Source organism: Humulus lupulus, chromosome 2, assembly GCF_963169125.1.
Source record: "Humulus lupulus chromosome 2, drHumLupu1.1, whole genome shotgun sequence".
In the NCBI taxonomy this organism is placed as follows: Eukaryota; Viridiplantae; Streptophyta; class Magnoliopsida; order Rosales; family Cannabaceae; genus Humulus; species Humulus lupulus.
In genome coordinates this window covers 212,025,162-212,050,025 of record NC_084794.1, presented here as the reverse complement: position 1 = coordinate 212,050,025, position 24,864 = coordinate 212,025,162, and the positions used below count along the sequence as shown (strand labels likewise).

General features: G+C 40.6%; 1 protein-coding gene across 1 annotated transcript; it reads left to right on the top strand.

Moving 5' to 3' along the window:
• The first annotated feature begins 8,571 nt into the window (after positions 1 to 8,571).
• On the top strand, positions 8,572 to 10,132 carry LOC133815142 (predicted GPI-anchored protein 58). The gene is made up of 2 exons (XM_062248017.1): positions 8,572 to 8,782; positions 9,831 to 10,132. Exons 1-2 carry the CDS (start codon positions 8,572 to 8,574, stop codon positions 10,130 to 10,132), a joined length of 513 nt encoding a protein of 170 aa, XP_062104001.1.
• The last annotated feature ends 14,732 nt before the right edge of the window (positions 10,133 to 24,864 follow it).

The following is a 24,864-nucleotide window of genomic DNA, read 5'->3' as shown; positions in this document are numbered from 1 at the left end:
TTTGGCTAACGACATAGAGTCAAAATAACGAAAAAGAAATAAGAAGGCAATCAAGATTGGAATCAAATGGTAAAGAGGTGACACAAATTATTTATAGTGGTTCGGCCCCAACTGTGCGGTAATGACCTACGTCTACTTAGTGTTATTATTGATGTTGAATCCCAATGTCGTGATAAAAGAACTAGGGTTCTTGAGTTTCACAAGCCTTAGGAGAATTATAACTTTTCAGTGGATAATCACACTCTGCTCTCTCTCTATGAGTATTCAGATTCAAGGTTCAAAAAGTCCCTTCCTTGAGCCATCTCATTCATATTTATAGGCTCAAGAAGATTACATGGGCCAATGAGCCTTAATTCTCCTTAATATTAGCGTATTAAGGCAATAAAAAGAATATAATAAATGTAGTTATTACAAGATTATGTTATATTATTTTATAATATAATGTAATATTATATTATATTATAATATAATGTTTTAGATTAAATAAATGTGACAAAGTGTGTTTCATATTGTAACATATAATAGAGAGTTACAATATTTAGATATATGAGATATATCCAAATAATGTAACATATTTGGTGTTACAAATTTGTAACTTCCAAATATTACCCTTTATTGTGTAAATTTAGTGTTACACAATATTGAAATGAATTTCATAAAGTCATATGTGAAATGGCTGTTAGAGATATGATTTTAACCCCAATAATGTGTTTTGGGGGTTACAAAATCATTTGGGAGGGTTTGGAACCGTTTGGAAAAACAACACATTTTTAAGTGCTAAAAATGGTCAGTAGCACGGCCACTGAATGTTGGTGGCTGCGGTCTGTGGGATAGAGAGTAGTGGCTGCGGCCACTAATGTCTCTGGCCGCGGCCACAGGCCAAAAGCTGACTATTTTTTCAGTTTTTTCAATCTTTGTTGAACGGCTCAAAAAACCCAAATAACTCCCAAATCTCATTTTTAATTCTATATTACTCCAATTAAACATTGGTAACAGCCATGGGGGTTGGTGGAATTTGAAATTCAAAGGGTGTCTCTAAACTCTATAAATAGGAGCCTATAGCTCACTTGTAAGACACAACATTTCTATCCATTAGAGCACTTGGCTGGAAACACCTTGAGGCTTGACAATTCTAGAAAGTTTTTCCAATATCTGAGAGAGATCCCTTAGTGCTTGAGTTAGGGGGAAATAAGCTTTTGGACAAAGATTTTAAACCTTGTTCAAGTTTGTGAACCCCAACCCTCTTCACTTAGGTTGTGTAAGTGAGAGTTTTCTTGTATTTCTGTTCTCCATTCTATAGTATTGTTTTCTTCTTATTCTCTTGTTCTTTTTACTTGTATTTCTTGTTCAAGAGTTGTAATCTTTTCTTTTCTTTTGTTTCAAACACTTTACTTTATTTGTAACCTTTTGCTTAGAGTTGTATTTTACTATTCTCTTATTCTTCATCATCTTCTTCATTTTCTTTGTTTATTTGTAATTTTCAGTTATAGAGCTGTAACTCTTTTTAAATCAATCATTATTATTTGTAATATATTGCATAGAGTTGTAATTTCTTACCATTTCCATTGAGGCAAATATATATTTTCCTAACATTCAAAAGCTTACCCCTTTTTTGTTTCAATGGAAGGGGAGACCATCAAGAACATGAACCAAGACCTAGTGAGGTTGGATAGGTTTGATGGATCCAATTTTACTAGGTGGCAAGACAAGGTGAGGTTTCTTTTAACCACTCTCAAGATAGCCTACATCCTTGGCACCTTTAGTCGAGCCATTCGACAAAGACACTCCCGAGGAGGTGGAGAAAAGAAGGAAGAGAGAAGAGGACAACCTTCTTTGTAGGGGTCATATCCTTAATGCCCTATCCGATAGGCTCTACGACCTCTACACCGAGACCAAATCGGCCAAGGAGATATGGGATGCACTTGAAAAAAAAGTTTAAGGCGGAAGAGGAAGGTACCAAAAAGTTTTTGATATCTCAATACTTCGATTTCAAATTTGTTGGTAATAAACCTATTCTTCCTCAAATTCATGAATTGTAAATTATTGTTAATAAATTGAAAGTGTTAAAGATTGAGCTTCCCGAGACCTCTCAAGTTGGTGCTATAGTGGCTAAATTACCACCAACTTGGAAGAGCTATAGGAAAAGAATCTTTCATAAAAATGAGGATTATTCTTTAGAGGAGATCCAAAAGCATATTCGAATCGAAGAGGAATCGATATGTAGAGATAAACGTGCAGAGGGGTCTAATGGAGAGACTTCCAAAGAAAATGCGGTGCCACAACCAAAACATCCCAAAAACAAAGGGAAAAAGGGTAATGAGAAACCTTTGGGTCCAAAAACCAACCCAAACAAGTTTAAGGGTGAGAAAGATCATTGCTTTGTGTGTGATAAAAATGGTCACTATGCTAGAGAGTGTAGGCATAGAAAAGACCAACAAGGACCTAAGGTGAATGCAACTCAAGAGGAAAACATAGTTGCTACCCTTAGTGAGGTGAATGTGGTTCAAGGAAAGGTGAAAGGATGGTGGTATGATACATGTGCCACCGTCCATGTCACCTATGACAAATCATTGTTCAAGACCTTTGAAGAGTCAAAGGGAAACCATGAGATTCAAATGGGCAATGAGGGAAAATCCAAGGTACTTGGCAAAGGTACCATTGAAGTCTTTTTCACCTCCGGCAAGAAAGTTACATTAGTGAATGTACTTTATGTTCCTGAAATGAGTAGAAACTTGGTGAGTGGTGATTTTCTTGGCAAGCCCGGCATTAAAGCCATTTTTTAGTCCAGTAAACTTATACTTACCAAATCAAATGTATTTTTGGTAAAGGGGTACTCTTGTGAAGGTATGATTAAATTGTGAACCAATGATGTAACTTTCAATGTTATCAATAAAAATGCTAATTTCGCCTATATTATTGAGTATGATTCTTTATTTTTGTGGCATCTTAGACTGTCGCATATATGTTTTTCTACCATGAAAAAAGTAGTAAAATGTGGTATGATTGCATGCAATATTAAAAACTATGGTAAATGTGAAACATGTGTTAAGGTAAAAATGATTAAGAAACCATTTCCTAGTGTAGAAAGATCATCTAATTTACTAGATTTAATCCATAGTGATATTTGTGAATTAAATGGTGTTTTAACTAGAGGTGGTAAAATGTATTTTCTTACTTTTATAGATGATTTTAGTAGATATACCTATGTGTTCCTTTTAAAGCATAAAGATGAAACTTTTGATGCTTTTAAATTGTATAAATTAGAAGTTGAAAATCAACTAAATAAAAAGATTAAGTTGCTAATGATAGAGGAGGAGAGTACTTCTCTAATGAATTCAATACATTTTGTGAAGAAAATTGTATAATTTATGAGTGCACTGCACCTTATACACCACAAAAAAATGGTGTTGCCGAAAGGAAAAATAGGAGTTATCTAGAGATGATAAATTCTATGTTGGTGTTTTCTAAGTTGAACTTCAACTTATGGGGTGAAGCGCTTTTAACCGCTTGTCACATTCTTAATCGAATACCAATGAAGAAAAATGAGATATCTCCATATGAGTTATGGAAAGGAAGAAAACCCAACATAGGGAACTTCAAAGTGTGGGGGTGTCTTGCATATTGCAAGAAAAACGAACCTAATAGAACAAAGTTAGGTTCAAGAGCCATAAAGTATGCCTTTGTTGGTTATGCCAACAATAGTAAAGCTTATAGGCTATTAGACTTAGAGTCTAATATTGTGATTGAATCTAGAGAAGTTGAATTTTTTGAGAATATGTTATGTGACAACAATTCTCAAGCCTCAACACCTCTAAAAGAGAATTTGTTATATGAGAACAATTCTCAAGCTTCTACATCCAAAGTTGATTCTCAAGAGAAGAATTCTCTAAAGGATGTAAAGCAACCCTTTGAACCTAGAAGAAGTCAAAGGCTTAAAAATCATAAAAGTCTTGTAGTGGATGAGATAGATTCTCAACGAATTTCATTCTACAAGGTAGAAGGAAATAGAGAGGAAGTCATTAGGAAAATTCCTATTGTACTTCTCGTTGAGGATGATCCTAAGACTTATAGAGAAGCTATGCAATCGAGAGATAGTGCATTTTGGAAAGAAGCCATCAATGATGAGATGGATTCTATTCTTTCCAATAACACTTGGGAATTGGTAGACCACCCACCGGGGTCTAAGCCAATTGGGTGTAAGTGGGTATTTAGGAGAAAATACCACACTGACGGCACTATCCAAACCTTTAAAGCTAGATTAGTAGCTAAAGGGTTTAGGCAAAAGAGGATATCGATTATTTCGATACCTATGCGCCTGTTGCAAGAACAACTTCTATAAGAATTTTGTTCGCTTTAGCTTCTATACACAACTTGTATGTTCATCAAATGGATGTCAAAACGACATTCCTTAATGGTGACCTCAATGAGGAGGTCTATATGGAACAACCCGAAGGGTTTGTCCTACCAAAATATGAACATAAAGTTTGTAGACTTGTAAAATCCTTATATGGATTGAAACAAGCTCCTAAGCAATGGCATGAGAAATTTGATCAAGCCATTATGTCTAATGGGTTTAGACATAACAATGGAGACAAGTGTTTGTATTCCAAAACTTGTAAGGGACATGTGATCATTGTTTGCTTATATGTGGATGACATGCTTATTCTAAGTAATAGCATGAAAGGGATAGAAGAAACGAAGAGGTTTCTATCATCAACTTTCAAGATGAAAGATCTTGGAGAAGTTGATACCATACTCAGTATCAAAGTAAAGAAACATAGTGGGGGGTTTTGCATTAGGGCAAGCCCACTATGTTGAGAAAGTATTGAACAAATTTAACCATCTCAAGGTTAAAGATGCCAATACTCCATTCGATCATAGTGTAAAACTAGAGAAGAATGAAGGAAGAGCGGTGGCTCAATTGGAGTACGCTAGTGCTATAGGGAGTCTAATGTACGTTGTCCAGTGTACTAGACCTGATATAGCATTTGCGGTAAGTAAACTTAGTAGGTTTACAAGTAATCCAAGTGTGGATCACTGGAAGGCAATCGGAAGAGTCCTAGGTTATCTCAAGAAAACCAAAGGACTAAGCCTTCACTACTCCAAATTTCCTTCGATATTAGAAGGATATACAGATGCAACTTGGATATCCAATCTTGGGGACAACTTGTCCAAAACTGGTTGGGTATTTACACTTGGTGGAGGTGCAATTTCTTGGGGTTCCAAGAAACAAACCTGTATATCTCATTCCACTATGGAAGCAGAGTTCATAGCTCTAGCTGCTACCGGCAAAGAGGCCAGATGGTTAAGGGATCTGTTGATAAGGATAATGTATCTACTATATCGATACATTGTGATAGCCAAGCGACATTGGCCAGAGCATACATCGGAGTGTATAATGGGAAGTCTAGACATATTAGTCTAAGACATGGATATGTAAGAGAATTGATTCAAAGAGGAGTCATCTCAATATCCTATGTGAGAATAAGTGAAAATCTGGCAGATCCTTTCACTAAGCCACTAACGAGGGATTTAGTGGATGCATCATCTCGAGGGATGGGACTTAAACTCCCTAAAGAGATTCACGATTGATGGTAACCTATCTTAACACTAGTTATTCAACCAGCGTTAGGTTCAATAGGTAACAACAAGTCAATCAAGTGAATATTAGTTGTACTCAAAAAAAGTCCCATTTGAGGTATTGAGTACTTGTGTGTTACCAAGTTGAGGGTTAAAACGGAAAGGTTTTTTTTAATAGAATTCAGTCTTGTGAAGACAAGTATTTTTGGTAACAAAATACTGTAAGAATTCTACCTATATGGACCTAGGGGTGGTGCCGCCTCTCATGAGAATTGGGAATATTCTCAAGAACGTCCATGAATGAAAAGTGCACATGGCCATTAACGGTGAAAAGCGAGACATAGAGGTCTCAAGTGAACATCGCAAAGGTGTGTGTTATCACAGATTTGTTATTATGAAAAGATGGTTCAATGCCTAGTGCAACCAAATTTTCGACAAATTTTGTGATAATTACACTATAGTAAAGTTCAAGTTGAAAAACACTTTGCTTTATGCACTAATGCAATGACTCCTATAAGAGAGAGTTCTTATTTAATCAAGTGGGGGATATGTTATATTTTAAAATATAATGATTGATTAAATAAGTGTTACAATAGATACCTATTTAATCTAGTGGGGGAATGTTATATTATTTTATAATATAATGTAATATTATATTATATTATAATATAATGTTTTAGATTAAATAAATGTGACAAAGAGTGTCACATATTGTAACATATAATAGAGAGTTACAATATTTAGATATATGAGATATATCCAAATAATGTAACATATTTGGTGTTACAAATTTGTAACTTCCAAATATTACCCTTTATTGTGTAAATTTAGTGTTACACAATATTGAAATGAATTTCATAAAGTCATATGTGAAATGGCTGTTAGAGATATGATTTTAACCCCAATAATGTGTTTTGGGGGTTACAAAATCATTTGGGAGGGTTTGGAACCGTTTGGAAAAACAACACATTTTTAAGTGCTAAAAATGGTCAGTAGCACGGCCACTGAATGTTGGTGGCTGCGGTCTGTGGGATAGAGAGTAGTGGCTGCGGCCACTAATGTCTCTGGCCGCGGCCACAGGCCAAAAGCTGACTATTTTTTCAGTTTTTTCAATCTTTGTTGAACGGCTCAAAAAACCCAAATAACTCCCAAATCTCATTTTTAATTCTATATTACTCCAATTAAACATTGGTAACAACCATGGGGGTTGGTGGAATTTGAAATTCAAAGGGTATCTCTAAACTCTATAAATAGGAGCCTATAGCTCACTTGTAAGACACAACATTTCTATCCATTAGAGCACTTGGCTGGAAACACCTTGAGGCTTGACAATTCTAGAAAGTTTTTCCAATATCTGAGAGAGATCCCTTAGTGCTTGAGTTAGGGGGAAATAAGCTTTTGGACAAAGATTTTAAACCTTGTTCAAGTTTGTGAACCCCAACCCTCTTCACTTAGGTTGTGTAAGTGAGAGTTTTCTTGTATTTCTGTTCTCCATTCTATAGTATTGTTTTCTTCTTATTCTCTTGTTCTTTTTACTTGTATTTCTTGTTCAAGAGTTGTAATCTTTTCTTTTCTTTTGTTTCAAACACTTTACTTTATTTGTAACCTTTTGCTTAGAGTTGTATTTTACTATTCTCTTATTCTTCATCATCTTCTTCATTTTCTTTGTTTATTTGTAATTTTCAGTTATAGAGTTGTAACTGTTTTTAAATTAATCATTATTATTTGTAATATATTGCATAGAGTTGTAATTTCTTACCATTTCCATTGAGGCAAATATATATTTTCCTAACAGATTAAATATCTTTAAAGGAAATAAACTGAAGCATGCGACCAGATTGGTCGCATCTAATCACGAGATCTGAGAATGGAAGAAACACCTGGTCGATTGTCGAACAACATTCCTTCATTTTGACGCTGCCACGTGTAATAAATTATTGCCATGTCATCAAGAGCCATTTTTAGGTAAACATTTGCCCCCCAAGTTTATTTTACTGCGACCAGCATAAAGTAAACTTAAGAGACCGACTCTTCGCATACCCCACCAAATCTGTCAGAGCCGCCCATGCCTTCTAAAGGCAACCAATCATGTCTTTTTAGTTTCCTAAAAGTTGTCTGAGGACTGTTGTGTTTCCCCATGCTTCGAAAAATTAATCTCATTATTACCTCTTTTATAGTGCCACGATCAATATAAATAATCCCCCAGGATCATTTTTCACTTTTTACTTTTCACTTTCTCCTCAAGAACATTGAAGAACAAAGTGTAGAAAACTCAAAAACCCAGACGACCTTGACGATCCACGGAGATTCTGCCCAGCCAACCGACTTAGTATCTCAGAAACTTGCTTCAATCTTTACCCATGTAAGTTTATCAACCTTTTCAGTCATTGAAATGCCATGCAATATCTCTTTTATATATGTTTCGTATCATGAGTTCTTGAATGTTCTTAACAGAAACTGTTTTGGGGTAAATGGGCATATAGATATTAGTGTTGAATTTGGAAGGAAAATAACACTTTGTTGGGATGATGAACCAATTAGGTAGTTAGGATTATAACTTTAGGGCATGAAATCGAAGTAAAAATTCAATTTCTAAGCTTGTAGACAAAACTGGGTTTTTCTTGCCCTTTCAGAGTCGAACAGTTTTTTCTAAAAAACTTTTCACTTCTATTTTTTAATCTATTTTCCAAACTGTTCGCTTGAAATGTAGTGTTTTTTGTCAGAATGATGATGGTCGTATAAAAGCTTAACTTTTATACACGAGCAGCATTATTCCAACTTTTAAACATTTTGATGCTTTTGGCCATTAGGTTCTCATCTCCCCTTTTCTGTTTGTAGATTTTCATGCAAGATCCATGGGGAGGTGAGAGGCCAATCGACAACGATTTGCTAGCCCAACTGCTCGAGGACGAAGAACAACTGTCACTGCTAGTTCCAGAAATCCCTTTTTCTCGAATTCCCCCAAACAGACCTCTTTCTAGTCCATCCAAAATGGGTAGAGTCGAATCCGTTGCCCAGAAAAAGAAAACATCAAAACCTTCCGAAAATCACCCTGCTTCTCGGGCTGAAATTCCTTCGACCAGTGGTAGAGTTGAAACCATTGATCCTGAAATCCAAACACAGGCCCATCTTCGCAATGCCATTCGACCAGACGTCAAATGGTACCTTGCTCCCCCTAGCACAATCACTGCTAGGATGATAAGTAATTTCCTCAGAAAGTATGGACTTTCTGGGGTTACTTTTTTTCTTCCTACCATCGACCAACGGGCAAACCTGCCTGACGGCGCCTTCAACGCGTGGTCGAGGTACCACATTGGGGTAGGAGCAATCCTGCCTCTTCATCCATACTTCCAGGGAGTGGCCAATTATTTAAGGGTCGCTCCCTTCCAGATAACTCCAAACGGGTATAGAATGCTTTCCGCACTCTATATCCTTTACAACCATAAAACATGGCCTGTCCCTTCTCCTCACGAGATCAACTACCTGTTTGATCTCAAATCCAATGTGGGGAAGTACCGTCTAGAGAACTTTTTGACTACCGACATGGTCGCCAACAACCTAGCCTTCGTCCAAGGAGGTAACTTCTTCGTTTTTCTGGTCGTTTATTTTCCTTGTATTTTATCCGCATTCCCCTTAGAGAATTAGCATATTTCAAGTCCATGGCTGGGACCGGCTCCTACTCCAGAAATGGAGGTCCAAGCAGCGCTTCTGGGCAACATGATTGACGTAGAGAAGAGCGTCAAATAGCTAGTCACTGAAGCCAATCTGAGACAGGTCGGGCTTCTAGCACCTCACCAGGATATGAGGGAGTCCATGGCGAGGCGTGCCACCAGCGAGGAAATTTCCGAGCAGCACCCAGATGTGTCGCAACCTCAAAGGAGGAGACCAACTGGCGTGACAATCAGGGAACCCTCTAGCACCCCGCGAACGGCTGCGCCCCCTGCCTCTTCTGAACCCCTTACACTTATCAACGAGTCTTCGGATGAGAACGGTATTGATCTTTCACTCTTAGATAGTTTTCCAATTCCCTGTCACTTATTTGACGGGGACGACAACTTTAAATACACTCCCACTTTAGATTCAAACTTCTTCATGCCAAAGAGTGACTGTAACACTAGTAAAGTATATAATGTAGCGACCAGTAATTATAGCTCAAGTATTTTACTTACAATTGCCTTTGTTTCCTTTTTTGACATAGCACACTCATTTGTTTATACTATCTAACTGTTTGTGTATTTGTCTTCTTGTAGGCATGCCATCCGAAGAGATGTTCGACATGTATAGTGCACCTGATGCTCCTGCGAGCAAGAAGAAGGCAAGTAGGCAGCATCGTGACGAATGCAGCAAAGAGCCTCTGGCCAAGAAAACCCACACTGAGGAACCTCCAGCAGCTGGTCCTTCAAAAACTACAGCACCACCTCCTTCTCCCCTCGAGCAGCAAACTCGGCCTGCACCTCTCGAGTCGACCCCTTCCCCACCGGCTCCTGTCGATCAGACACAGCCAGCAGCTCCTGTCCAAACAGGGGATGACATATCGAGCCACACTCTATGATCGACCAAGGACAGGATGACAAGGATCCTGAGGCACCAGCGCAGCCGAGAAGCTATGGCTGGGACAGAGTCAATGGATGTTGACCAGATCTTGAACCGCGCCCTAAATGAGCTTGCCTGTAACGCCCTGGATAGCCAAGACCGTTACACTGTGTGTTTATAAGGTGCCAGACTTGCTAATCAAGTTATTTAAATAAAATCGTGTTACTGAAACAGTGGAGGAACTAAGGTTAAAAGTGTTTTGGTCTCAAAAGTTATATTTTCATTACTAAGCATTGTTTATCTACATGGGATCCCAAAAACGACAGTTTAAAAGCCATTTACAAAAGTTACAAAGTTTAAATACATTGACTGGCCATACTAAGGCAAAAACGAGCAGTTAGGTAGTCCCTGCCTGGTCCACTCCTCGATCGTGGTGATCGAACAGCTAGCTATGTACATTTCACCTTGGAGCTCTCCACCTCGGGCTTGGTCCAGCCTGCCCTTGCCTTAACCTGCACCACGTAGCACCCGTGAGCCAAGGCCCAGCAAGAAAGCATGATAACATAGTAAGATCAGCAACACTTAACAAATATTTCACAATGCTCAACCGAGAATTCAACATTTCATACATTTATCCAATCAGCAATAACAGTTGTCATTCAGACAGTCAATTAACTATATTCATAGCACAATATTCACGTTCATAACCAATAGATTGTCATACCCATCAAATAACATTCAGGGTTGGCGCCCTTAGTCGCACCCTCTATTTAGCACACTGTCTTCGGCTCAATAGGGCCGCCCCCAGTGTAATACTCACTGACTCTGGCCAGCTTAACCAAGCTCAGTGATAAATAAGCTGCCTCAGCTCCCAGTGGCCGAGCTGCGCCTCAATGCGCAAATATTGATTCCGACACCCTTAGGCCGGTAATCGCATGTCCCATGGCGTAATAACACCATCTCACGACATGATATACAAATATTGGGAACACTTAGTCCCATCGTGACCACATGGTTAATCACACTCACATAACAATACATACCAACATAGGGAACACTTAGTCCCAACCTAACCACATACTCAGGTGCAGCTTTCTTACCTTTCAATTCACTGGTTTCCGATGCCACGAAGCCGCGAGCACGGCCCTCTACCCCGAGCCTCTCCAAAGTCCTAATCACAACACAAAAATAATATTCTTTGTCATTAACCAATCCAAGACTACCTTCCCGGAACCTAATCCACACTCTCGGAACCCCCAAAACCCTAGAACAACACCCCGGAGACATCCCCCGAACCCCCAGGGCAAAGGCCAAAAATTGCCAAATGTGACACCCTGAAATTAGCCTTGTGCCACGGCACCACTTCCTTGTGCCGCGGCACCCACCAGTCAGAGACTCCAAGCTGCGGCACACAAAACCCGTACCGCGGCACGCCTTCGAAGCCCAGAATTCTGGGTTTTTTCCTTCTCATTTTTCCCCAGCCTAACTCACTCCAACTCACCCCAACTTCATACCCAAGCCCCAAAACTCATTTGAAACCCCACATAGACCAACCAACAACTTATAAACACTATAACCCAGCTTAACTACACAATCACCCACAGAATTCATACCTAAATTCAAACTCTAACACCTAAGCTGAAACTTGAGAAAAGTACAAACCAGGCCCCTAAATCTTTAAACCATAGCAGCTATGAAATTGCAAACATACTTAATACCCTTACCTAAAACAGAAATTCGACCTGAGCTTCCTCCAATCCAAGCTTGAGCTGAATTCCACCTTAACAAACCAGCTGAACTCCATACAAGAAAAACCATGGCTATCTCTCAATTCTTTCAAAAACCAAATTCAGAACTTAACAAAACAGAGACCAATCCCTTACCTCAGTATAAACCTTGATATATGCTTGATTCCACCCCCTTAAGCCCTTCTCTAGCCTCAAGGATCTCAGTTCAGTTCCTCTCCCACCTTGCCTCTTAGGTTCTTGATTCTCCCTTTCCTTCTTGACCTTTCTAGCCTTCCAAGACTTAACTTCAGCTTTACTTAGCATAAATAAATCGTACATATCTTTTTCCCTCAGCCAAAGACTCTATATTACTGCCAAAAGACCTTTTTAACCTTCCTCAAATATCCTTTTCTAACTAAACCTCAAGGGTACACTTGTCTTTTCACCAGCTTTGCAATTCTACCACTTTCCCCATAAAACTTGTTACTCTCTATAGTTACCAATAGTTACACAGGTTACCAAATTACCAGTTACCACTATCTAGCTTTCTAGGACCGTCTCGGCACGTGCATCACACTAGTATCACAACACCCACGTGGTACGATTCACACATCATAATTATCACATAATATAATTCACATAGTCATATAACATGCTTAAAATCATAATCATGCATCTTAGTCATAATCATCACACATAATTCTCATCATGCCCTCCTGGCACACTAATCAAGGCCCTTAAGCCTTATTAGTGAATTTGGGTCGTTACATTGCCAGTGTAATTTGTCTCTTCCTGTTGAGACAATCTTTTTATCTATAATAGTCATTTTAAATTTTGTTCTGATCGCAGGAAATACTGACCGTGGCTGCCAACCAACTCCGCTCGGGGTCATCACTGAGCAATCTAAGTCGTCCGAGCAACGACACACTGAGGAGATTAAGGCTACTGAAGTGAAATATGCAGAGCAGCTCGAGGCGGCTCAGAAGGAAAATGCTGCATTGCTCGAGGAGAAAATAAACTAGTCGAGGAGATGGAGCAAAAGCAGTCTGCTCTGAACAAATCCCTTGAGGCGAAGGAGAAGTACAAAGAGTCTCATCTTATCAACTTTTGCGAAGCCAAAAAGCTCGAGGCGGACCTGATCGAGAGCCGGCAGGAGGCTGAAAAGTTGGAGGTTCAGATCAATGATTTCAAAAAAGCCAATGCCAGCAATCTGGAGAGGTACAAGGGCTCCATGTCCAAGTGTTTCTATGATTTCTGGAAACACAACCAAGGGGCCGACTTCACCTACCTCCCTGAGCGCATGAGGCACACTGAAATTGCCCGGTGCATTGCTCATTTGGAGGAAGAAGAAAGAGCGAAGATCCCAGCCTCGCCCGAAATCTCTTTGGCCACTAGCATTGAAGGCATGGATAATGAAGTCGAAGCTGCAGTCGACCAAGAAAATCCACAAGACCCTCTAGCCTCCTGATTATAATATTTTCATATTTATTTTTTCCTTATCTTGTACAAGTCAATTATATTTATTGCTGCACGGGCAGCTTTAACTTTTAACAGACAATTACATCCGAGCAGTAACTGCTCGTGGTGTAAAAGGTTTCCTTTTTGATATTATAATACTCGCATTTTATTATAACATCTGTTCGCATAACCGAACTTAGCATAGTACTTTGGTTTGATTTAACAAAATGCAAAATCTTGAAAAATACAGTATTTTAAAGAGGTAACTATTTTAATCAAACTATGGCTAGCAACAAAGTTTGAATAAAATAAAGAGAGTGTTTAAAGTATGCAGACATGAGAAAAGAAATGATTCAAATGGAATCATTTCAACATCTCAAGGGGTGGGACTTAGACTCCCTAAAGAGATTCACGGTTGATGGTAACCTATCTTAATACTAGTCACCAAACTAGTATTAGGTTCAATAGGTAATAACAAGTCAATCAAGTGCATAGTTGTAGTACTCAAATTTTTTACCATCTTAGATATGAGTACTAGTGTGTTACCAAATTGAGGGTTAAAACCGAAAGGTTTTTTAATAGAACTCAGTCTTGAAAAGACACGTATTTTAGGGTAACAAAATACTGTAAAAGTTCTACCTATATAAACCTAAGGGTGGTGCCGCCCCTCATGAGAATTGGGAGTCATTCTCAAGAAAAGTCTATGAATGGAATGTGCACATGGCCATTAACAATGCAAAAGCGAGAAAATGAGGTCTCAAGTGAACATTGCAAAGGTGTGTGTGTTATCACCGGTTTGTTATCAAGGGATAGTGGTTCAATGCTTCGGCAACCAAAATTTCAACAAACTTTGTGATAATTACACTAAGGTAAAATTCAAGTCGAAAGACATTTTACTTTATGCACCAATGAAAATGTTTCTATAAAGAGTCATTATTTAATCAAGTGGGAGAATATTATATTTTAATATAATGTTTTGATTGATTAAATAAGTGTTACAGAAAGTGATTATTTAATCTAAGTGGAGGAATGTTATATTATTTTAAATAATATAATGTTAGATTAAATAATGTGACATAATGTGATTTGTCACACCTTGTAACATATTATTGAGAGTCACAAAATTGGACACATGTATGTGCCCAAATGTGACATATTTTGGAGTTACAAACTTGTAACTCCCAAATATTACCCAATAATGTGTAGATTTGATCTTACACATTTTGATTTGAATTTCTTAAAGCCATATGTAAAATATGGCTGTTAGAGATGTAATTTTAACTCTCATAATGTGTATGGAAGTTACAAAATCAAGTGGGAATGAATTTGGAACGGTTTGGCAAATTTGGAAAATTGGTTGCTGAAAAAATGACTTGGGCCGCTGCCTATGTTTTTCAGGCTGCGGCCCAAGACGAAAAAATAGGCAAAAAACACACCGTGGGCCGCGGCTCGTGTTTTTCAAGCCGCAGCCTGAGCGGCTGAGAACATTTTTCTACTTCAGTTTTATCCAATTTTGAACGTTTCCAACAACAAATTAACTCCCAAATCTCTATTTTAATTCCATAAACATCCAATTAATCATTGGTAACAGCCATGGGGGTTGGTGGAATTTTAAATTCAAAGGGTGTCTCAAAACTCTATAAATAGGAGTCTAATTCTCACTTGTAAGACACAACATTTCTACACATTAGAGCACTTGGCTAGAAACACCTTGAGGCTTGATAATTCCAGAAAGCATTTCCTATAATCTGTGAAAGATCCCTTAGTGCTTGAGTTAGGGGGAAGTAAGCTTTTGGACAAAGATTTCAAATCTTGTTCAAGTTGGTGATCCCCAACACTCTTCACTTTGGTAGTCTGAGTGAGAGTTGTTTCTATTTAGTTTGTTTGTTCTTTCTTTCTATTCTATTTCTCTTCATCTTCATATTCTTCTCTTTTGTTTATTTGTATTTCTTGTTTTGAGTTGTAATCTTCTTTTCTTTATTTCAAACACTTTTACTTTACTTGTAATATTTTGCTTTGAGTTGTATTTTTCACTATTCTATTCTTCTTCTCTTATTCTTGTTCTTTAGTTTATTTGTATTTTCAGTTATAGAGTTATAACCTTATTCAATCAATCTATATTTATTTGTAATATATTGTCTAGAGTTGTAATTATCTTACCATTTCCATTGAGGCAAAACTATTTTTCCTAACAGTAAGTGCCTGGATGGAGGACTTCTTCAATTTGGTACGTTCCTTCCCAATTAGGTCCGAGTACTCCAGCAGCCTGGTCGCGAGTTTTGAGGAAAACCCTTCGAAGTACCAGATCTCCGACATTGAATTTCCTTACGCGTACTTTAGAATTGAAATACCAGGCGACCTTTTGCTGGTAAGCAACTACTCAGAGTTGGGCTTGCTCTCTCTTTTCATCGACCAAATCAAGAGATTCCATCAATAGCCAGCTATTAGAGCCTTGATCATACGTTATTCTTCGATGCGACGGCGGATCTAACTAAACAGGCAGCATAGCCTCATATCCATAAGCTAAGGAAAATGGGGTATGGCATGTTGCTGTTCGATGGGAAGTTCTGTATGAGGACTTCAGGCAATTGCTCTGGTCGTGGCCCCTTAGCTTCCTCAAGTCTTTTCTTCAGAGTATCCTTTAGTGTTTTATTGACTACCTTGACTTGCCCGTTTGCTTGAGGGTGAGCAACTGAAGAAAAGCTCTTGATGATTCCATGCCGCTCGCAAAAAATTGTGAACAAATCACTATCAAATTGGGTGCCTTTGTCTGAAACAATCTTTCTTGGCAACCCATAGCGACACACGATGTTCTTGACTACAAAATCAAGCACTTTCTTGCTCACTATGGTTGCAAGTGGTTCAGCTTCAGCCCATTTGGTGAAGTAATCGACGGCCACTACGATGTACTTGACGCCATCCTTTCCTGTGGGCAGAGATCTGATTAAATCTATACCCCAGACTGCGAACGGCCACATACTTTGCATCTGTTTTAGCTCGTTAGGGGCTGCTCGTGGAATTTTTGAGAACCTCTGGCATTTGTCACACCTCCGCACAAATTCCATCGAGTCTTCATTCATTGTTTGCCAGAAGTATCCTTGCCTTAAGATCTTTTTTGATAAACTCTGCCCCCCAGCATGATCCCCACAAAATCCTTCGTGGACCTCTCTCATCAATTCTTTGGCCTTATCTTTTGAAATACACCTGAGGAGTGGCATTGAGTATCCCCTTCGATACAAAATTCCATCGACTAGGATATACCTAGCAGCCTGCTGCTAAAGGGTCCTAGCTTTGTTTCTGTCTGTTGGCAACACACCCATCGTTAGATACTCTATGTACAGTGCCATCCATGTATTCGCCGCCTGAATCACAAAGAGGTCTCTTCTGCTCGGATGCTTGGTGCAGATAGTCGTTCAACTGGCACTATGTTTAAGGTGTCAGCATCCTTGACACTTGCTAACTTGGCCAAAGCATCAGCGTTTGAATTTTGGTCGCGAGGTACTTGTTGGAGGGTCTACTTATCAAACTGCGCCAATAGATCCTTTGCTTTATTTAAGTAAGCGACCATTTTTAAACCTCAGGCTCGGTACTCTCCAATGATTTGGTTGACCACCAACTGAGAGTCACTATAGATCTCAAGTGACTTTATGTACATGCCTCTGGCTAACCGTAATCTTGCGAGCAGTGCTTCATACTCGGCTTTGTTGTTAGAGGCAGTGAAGTCAAATCTGATTGCGCAGTGAAATCGATGCCCATTAGGCGTTATCAAAATCACTCCTGCTCCTGTGTGGTGCTCATTAGAATAACCATCTGTAAACAACTTCCAAGAAGGAGTTTGGCTTTGAGACTTGGGTTCTTCAAGCCTTTCTGGCTGTTCGCTATATGGAAGCCCAGTGAGTTCTGTGACGAGGCTTGTCCCTTTATCACTGCTCATGGCAAGTAAGAGATATCAAACTGCCCAAGTTCAACAGCTCATTTCAACAATCCGTCTGCGGCTTCTGGCTTCTGCAGAACTTGCCGTAGAGGCTGGTTGGTCAAAACTGTGATTGGGTGAGCTTGGAAGTATGGCCACAATTTTCTGGAGGCCAAGATCAGGCAATAGGCTAATTTTTCAACAGGTGGATATCGTAGCTCCGCCCCTATTAGCCTCTTTCTTATATAATAAACAAACTTTTACATGCCTTCCTCTTCTCGTACTAGGATAGCACTAGCAGCGTATTCTATGATCGCCAAGTAGATGAACAAAGTTTCTTTATCAACCGGCTTTGAAAGAATTGGTGGTTACGACATATGAGTCTTTAAGGCTTGAAAAGCCTGTTCGCACTCTTCCGTCCATTCGAATTTCTTGTTGCCTCTGAGTAGATTAAAAAATGGGACACACTTGTCCGTAGACTTGGAAATAAATCTACTGAGAGCAGCAATTCTTCCGGTCAAGCTTTAAACATCCTTGATCTTTATTGGCAATTTCATATCAATCAGGGCGTTGATCTTCTTGGGATTGGCCTCAATTCCTCGCAAGTTTACTATAAATCCCAAGAACTTCCCTGATCCAACTTCGAAGGGGCACTTGAGGGGATTCATCTTCATCTATTATTTGTTCAAGACGTTGAAGCATTCTTGCAAGTCCCCTTATGCCTTTATGCCTTTTTCGACTTAACCAGCATGTCATCAACATATACTTCCATGTTTGTGCCGATCAGCTCCTTGAACATGTGGTTGACCAGTCGCTAGTAAGTCGCACCAGCGTTTTTCAAATCGAAGGGCATTACTTTGTAATAGTAAAGCCCTGTATCAGACCAAAAGCTAGTGTGATCCTCATCAGAAGGATGCATACTGATTTGATTATATCCAGAGTATGCATCCATGAATGAGAGAATCTCGTGCCTTGCAGTGGCATCGACCAGTTGGTCAATTCTAGGGATTTGGAAACAATCTTTAGGGCAGGCTTTATTAAGGTCTGTGAAATCCATGCATGTTCGCCACTTGCCATTCGTCTTAGGAACAAGCACGAGATTAGAGACCCATGATGGATAAAACGTGTAACGCCCTACTATCTTAGAGCTGTTACTAAGTGAGTTTAAAACGTGCATTTAACTCGCTAATCGAGGTTTTAAGGCAAAAGTGTAAATAAACCATCATCAGAGTCATAACTTTGAAAATAATTCTATTTACTGAAAATCATAAAATGTTTAGCATTTGGGATCCCAAAATACTGTTTAGAAATATTTACAACTCAAAAATATAATCAGAGTCAGCTAAACGACAAAATCTAGTTTCAGTACAAACATCTCCCAAAATACCCCTGGCTGCGGTAGCCAAGCAGGCCAAACATGTACGCGCCGCTTCATGCTCTCTGTACTCATGGTTGGTCGACCTTTCCCTTGCCCTTACCTGCACCACAGAGCACATGTGAGCCGAAGCCCAGCAAGAAAACCCTCACAAGCAGATAACATATGCACATTAAACACTTAGCATATACACAGGCCATCAATATGCTATACACATACGACCATGTCGTCCCAGGCGCTTTACCAGGCCCTGGGTTCGCGGTCCACATCGTAAGGATATCCCAGGTATCCTTTAGGGTCTTGCCTTGGTAACTCACACTTCGCGTGCGAAACGCTGCTCCCGGCCCTTTGCCGCACTCGGCCTTGCACTCTACGTGCTTAACGTCGTTCCTGGCTCTTGCCGAACATGTATACATATACATACATAGCATAGTAAAGTCAGTACTAAACATAAACAAATTCAATCAAAGGACTATGCCCTGAAACACAATCACATAGGGCTCAGCCCTGCATACAAGCTCTATGGGAACAATGGTTTTCTTACCTATGTCCTGAGCTTCCCAAGCACTGCGATCGCGAGCAAAGTCCTCTATCTTGAGCCTCGAAGAAATCCTAGTCACAACGCATGAACCATAATCAACCATCACGTTCTAATCCACTAAATAGTTTCGAGTCATAATTCTAACCTCTGGACCTTGGTTTCTACCAAACTGGGTAGTAGGAACCTTCACGAGCCTTAACGTTCAAGTTCCCAAGCTAAAAACCCTCATTTTGCCAAAAATCCACATTTGGGCCGCGGCTCAGCCTCCCTTAAGCACCGCGGCGCGCCCCTAGACAGAGACAAAATTGCCTCACATCTACCAGCCTAGGGCCGCAGCGCCCAAACCTTGCGCTACGGCGCCTGGGAAATTCCCTCAAAGGCCACTAGCTTAAAAACGCAAGCAGGCCGCGGCGCTGAAGAACAGGGACGCGGCGCGAGCCCGAAACCCAGAATTTCCATGCAAACTTTTCGAGCTAACACCCCTGAAATCATTCTAAACACATCCCAACTGCAGAATTGAGTCCCACACTCATACTAATACACTTTAAGCAGCACATAACCTTAGAGAAACCAATCAAAATCCTGCCAAAACTCAAACTCAATTGCCTAAGTTCTAACTCCTCAAACTTCAATAAAACAGAGAAAAACTTAGATGAAACTCAAGCTTAAATCCTTACCTCAGGAACAATTCGACCCTTAGCTGTCTTTAACCTTGCTCCTTGCTTTGATTCCCTAAATTGCAACCTCAAATCCAAAGCTTTCCCTCAAAATTCCCTTTGCAAGTTGAGAGAAAGCAAGAAAGGAAGAAGAGAGAGAGAGTTTGAGTCGGTTTCTACAATTATGAAAGTTCCCTATATTTTGTTTTATTTAACTTAAGCTTTAAGGTCACCTCAAGACTCGGGGTACCAAAAACGTCCTCGAGGGAAAAATGGTAAATTTCCCCAATATTCCCTCCTAGACATTCTAACCTCAAATATATCTCCAAATATTTATTTCCATAACCCGATAACCCCATAAAATATCTAATACCCGAAATACCCCTCGACTTGCCCCGAGTCAGATTCTCAACCCCGTTGTGACTTTCTGGCTAACGACTCCTTAGGACTGTCTCGGATCGTGCTACACAGATATATCACACATTTATTGCATTTATGCCCTCAACGGGCTAAAATTACAAACATACCCCTAATATCCAAACGGGGCCCACATGCATATTTAATTCAACTAAACATGCTTCTCTATCACATATTCACATAAATTCACATATTATATCCATAATTCACCCATTGCCCTCCAGGCATGCTAATCAAGGCCTTAAGCCTTATTAGCAAATTTGGGTTGTTACAACTATCCCCTCCTTACAGAAATTTTGTCCTCGAAATTACCTAAATAACTCGGGATACCACTCCCTCATCTCTGATTCAAGTTCCCACGTCGCCTCCTCAACCTTGCTGTTCTTCCATAGCACTTTCACCAAGGCGATGGTCTTGCTCCGCAAGACTTTATCCTTCTGGTCAAGAACCTGAATCGACTTCTCCTCATAGGACAAATACTGATCCAGCTCCAAATGCCCATAACTCAGAACGTGCGTCAAACCTGACACATACTTCCGGAGCATGGATACATGGAAAACATCATGGACCCCTGATAAAGCTGGAGGCATTGCTAGTCTATAAGCTACCTCTCCAACCCGTTCCAGAATTTTGAAGGGGCCAACAAACCTAGGGCTCAGCTTGCCCCGAACACCAAACCATTTCACTCCCCTCAAAGGTGAAACCCTAAGGAACACATGATCACCAACCTGAAATTCCACCCTCCTGCATTTCAGGTCTGAATAACTCTTCTGGGGACTCTGGGAGGCGAGCATTCGCGCTCTAATCTTCTCAATTGCCTCATTGGTCCTCTGCACCATATCAGGACCCAAATAACTCCTCTTACCCATCTTGTCCCAATGAATAGGTGATCTACACTTTCGCCCATAAAGCATCTCATACGGAGCCACTCCGATAGTCGCCTAATAACTGTTGTTGTACGAGAACTCAATCAAAGGGAGATACTTACTCCAAGATCCCCCAAAATCTAACACACAGGCTCGTAGCATGTCCTCCAATATCTGAATCGTCCTCTCAGACTATCCATCTGTCTGAGGATGATAAGTGGTACTAAACCGTAATTGCGTGCCCATTGCCTTCTGCAGACTCTCCCAAAACTTGGAGGTGAAGGTGGGGTCCCTATCAGATACTATCGACTTCGAAGCCCCATGAAGTCAAATAATTTCCTTCACATGTAACTCGGCATACTGCTCCACATTATAAGTCGTTCTGATAGGTATGAAGTGGGCGGACTTGGTATACCTATCCACAATCACCCGCACCGAGTCATGCTGACCCACGGTTTTCGGCAAACCAACCACGAAGTCCATGGTGATATCTTCCCACTTCCATTCTGGAATCCCTAGAGGATGCAGCAATCCTGCTGGCCTCTAATGATCTGCCTTGATCTGCTGACAAGTTAAGCACTTGGCCACATAATCCACCACATCCATTTTCATGCCCGACCACCAATACAAAGCTCTCAAATCTTGATACATCTTTGTCGTACCCGGATGCAAGGAATGGGGAGTGGTATGTGATTCATCTAAAACCTCCTGTCAGATATCAGAATCCATCGGAACACAAATCTGACCCTTGTACTTCAGCAATCCCATCTCTAAAATGGAAAAGTCCTTAGCCGCTCCAACTGAGACGTTCTCTCTATGAGCTCTCAACTGGAAATCTTTCCCCTGTGCCTCCTTGATCCTCTCGAGGAGTGTAGATTGAAGAGTGGTGTTGGCTAACCGACCAACCACCAACTCTATACCCGCTCTAGTCATCTCCTCAGCTAGCTTATCGGATATCTGTCTCGAACTGAACAACTATCCTGGGCCTTTCCGACTCAATGCATCAGCCACTACATTAGCCTTCCCAGGATGGTATAGGATATCACAGTCATAATCCTTAACTAACTCCAGCCACTGTCTCTGGCGCATATTCAGATCCTTCTGAGTAAAGAAGTACTTCAAACTTTTATGGTCGGTGTATATCTCACACTTCTCACCATATAGATAATGTCTCCAAATCTTAAGTGCGAATACCACCACTGCCAACTCCAGATCATGAGTGGGATATCTCGGCTCATATTGATGCATAGGCTATCACCTTACCAGCATGCATCAGCACACACCCCAAACCCTGTCTGGAAGCATCACAATAAGGTATCAGTGACAGAATGAACCCAGAACAGACAGACACTACAGCTGGCCAGAGTGGTCAGGGTCAGAATAATGACAACAGTTAGGGTCAAGAGAATGACCAATCTCAGATTCCACAACCAGCACCTGCAAACTGGCAGCAGTTGTTTAATGATTTGTAGACTATAGTGTTGAAACAGGGAGAGGAGTTTCGTCTCCTGAGGGAGCAACAAGTGCCTGCAGTGGTTAATGTACCAGAGGCACCTTCTGTGTCAGTGCCAGTAGCAAGGCAACTGCCTGAGGTTGTAAACATATTGGAACCTCTTTATGAGCGGTTCAGGAAACAGCAACCTCCTGTTTTTGAAGGCAGCGCTGATCTTATCAAAGCTGAACAATGGATGAGCATGCTTACCACTATTCTTGACTTTATGAAGGTATTTGGTAGTGAGAGGGTGGCCTGTGCTGCCTATATGTTTCGGGATGATGCCCGGATTTGGTGGGAAGTGGTTGGCCAGACCAAGGATGTTAATCTCCTGAGTTGGGAGGAGTTTCAGGCCTTGTTTAATGAGAAGTACTATAATGACGCTATAAGAGCGGCAAAGGCCGATGAATTTATGAGGCTATTTTAGGGAAGCTTACCAGTTACTGAATATGCCATAAAGTTTGACCGTTTGGCAAAGTTTGCCAAAGAGCTGGTGCCCACTGATGGGACCAAGAGAGAGAGATTCCTCCAGGGGCTACAACCCAGGTTAGCTCGTGATGTACGCATCACCACTGTGGAAGGAGTCACTACTTATGCACAGGTGGTGGAGAAGGCACTCACAGCTAAGAGTACAGAGACTAAGATCTGGCGTGACAATGCAGCCAGAAAGGATTTCAGGAGGACAGTTCCTCCATTTGTTGGTTCTGGTAGGGGTGTTGGCCCCAGTGATCAGAAGAGGAAGGTTCCTGATACCTTCCCAGTTCCAGGTCCTAATAGGAGACCACGTGGTGTTACTATAGGTCGTCCTGGGAGTAGTGAAGCCTGGAAGGCTCGTCCTGAATGCCCTAGGTGCAAGAGGCGCCATTTGGGAGAGTGTAGGGCAAAGGCCTGCTATTTGTGTGGAGTAGTGGGTCACCTTAAGAAATATTGCCCTCAGATAGGGAAAGAGGAACCCAGAAAGGTGGACAGCTCGACCCCAGCTCGAGTGTTCACGTTGACTCAAGCAGAAGCTGAGGCTTCCCCCTCAGTTGTTACAGGTCAGCTTCTTAGTGCAGGAACCCCTTATCATGTGTTAATTGATTCTGGTGCTACACATTCCTTTGATGCTAGTAGCATTATTGATAGGTTGTGTAGACCTTGTGATTTCTATGCTGTGGGGTTTGGTACTTTGTTACCCACTGAAGAGATAGTGGTGTCCAGAAGATGGGTCAGATCTTTGCCAGTGACAGTAGAGGGCAGAGAGTTGTCAGTGGACTTGATAGAGTTAGTTATGACTGACTTTGATATGATACTGGGTATGGATTGGTTGGCAAAGTATGGGGCAACTATTGATTGCAGAAGGAAGATGGTCACCTTTGAGCCTGAAGGTGAGGATCCTTTTGTGTTTGTTGGTATTGTGCATGGACCTCGTGTTCCTATGATTTCTGTGTTGAGGGCCAGGGATCTACTGCAGAGAGGTTGCATTGGATTCTTAGCCAGTGTGGTTGACACTACTCAAGTCATGCCAGTGAGACCAGAGGATACTGGACTTGTATGTGAGTTTCTGGATGTGTTTCCAGAGGATTTGCCAAGATTGCCACCACATAGGGAGATTGAGTTCGTTATAGAATTGGCACCAGGGACGGAGCCAGTATCTAGAGCACCATACAGAATGGCCCCATCCGAGTTGAAAGGATTGAAAGTGCAGTTGCAAGAGCTGCTAGATATGGGTTTCATTAGACCTAGTTTCTCACCCTGGGGTGCGCCAGTTCTGTTTGTAAAGAAGAAAGATGGTTCTCTGAGGATGTGTATAGATTACAGGGAACTGAATAAGTTGACAATTAAGAATCGATATCCTTTGCCAAGGATAGATGATCTGTTCGATCAGCTGCAAGGTATGAAGGTATTCTCTAAGATCGACCTTTGTTCTAGTTATCATCAGTTGAGGGTCAAGGAGGAAGACATATCGAAGACTGCCTTTCGTACCAGGTATGGTCATTATGAGTTTCTAGTTATGTCATTTGGATTGACTAATGCCCCTGCTGCTTTTATGGATATGATGAACAGAGTGTTTAAGGATTACTTAGACCAGTTTGTGATCGTCTTCATCGATGATATTCTAGTATATTCTCAGACTGAGTTAAAGCATGAGCAACATCTGAGGTTGGTTCTACAGAGACTGAGAGAGCATAGGCTGTTTGCAAAGTTCAAGAAGTGTGAGTTCTGGTTGTCTCATGTATCCTTTCTTGGACACATTGTCAGTAAGGAGGGGATTAAAGTAGATCCAGCAAAGATTGAAGCGGTCAGAGATTGGCCAAGGCCAAAGA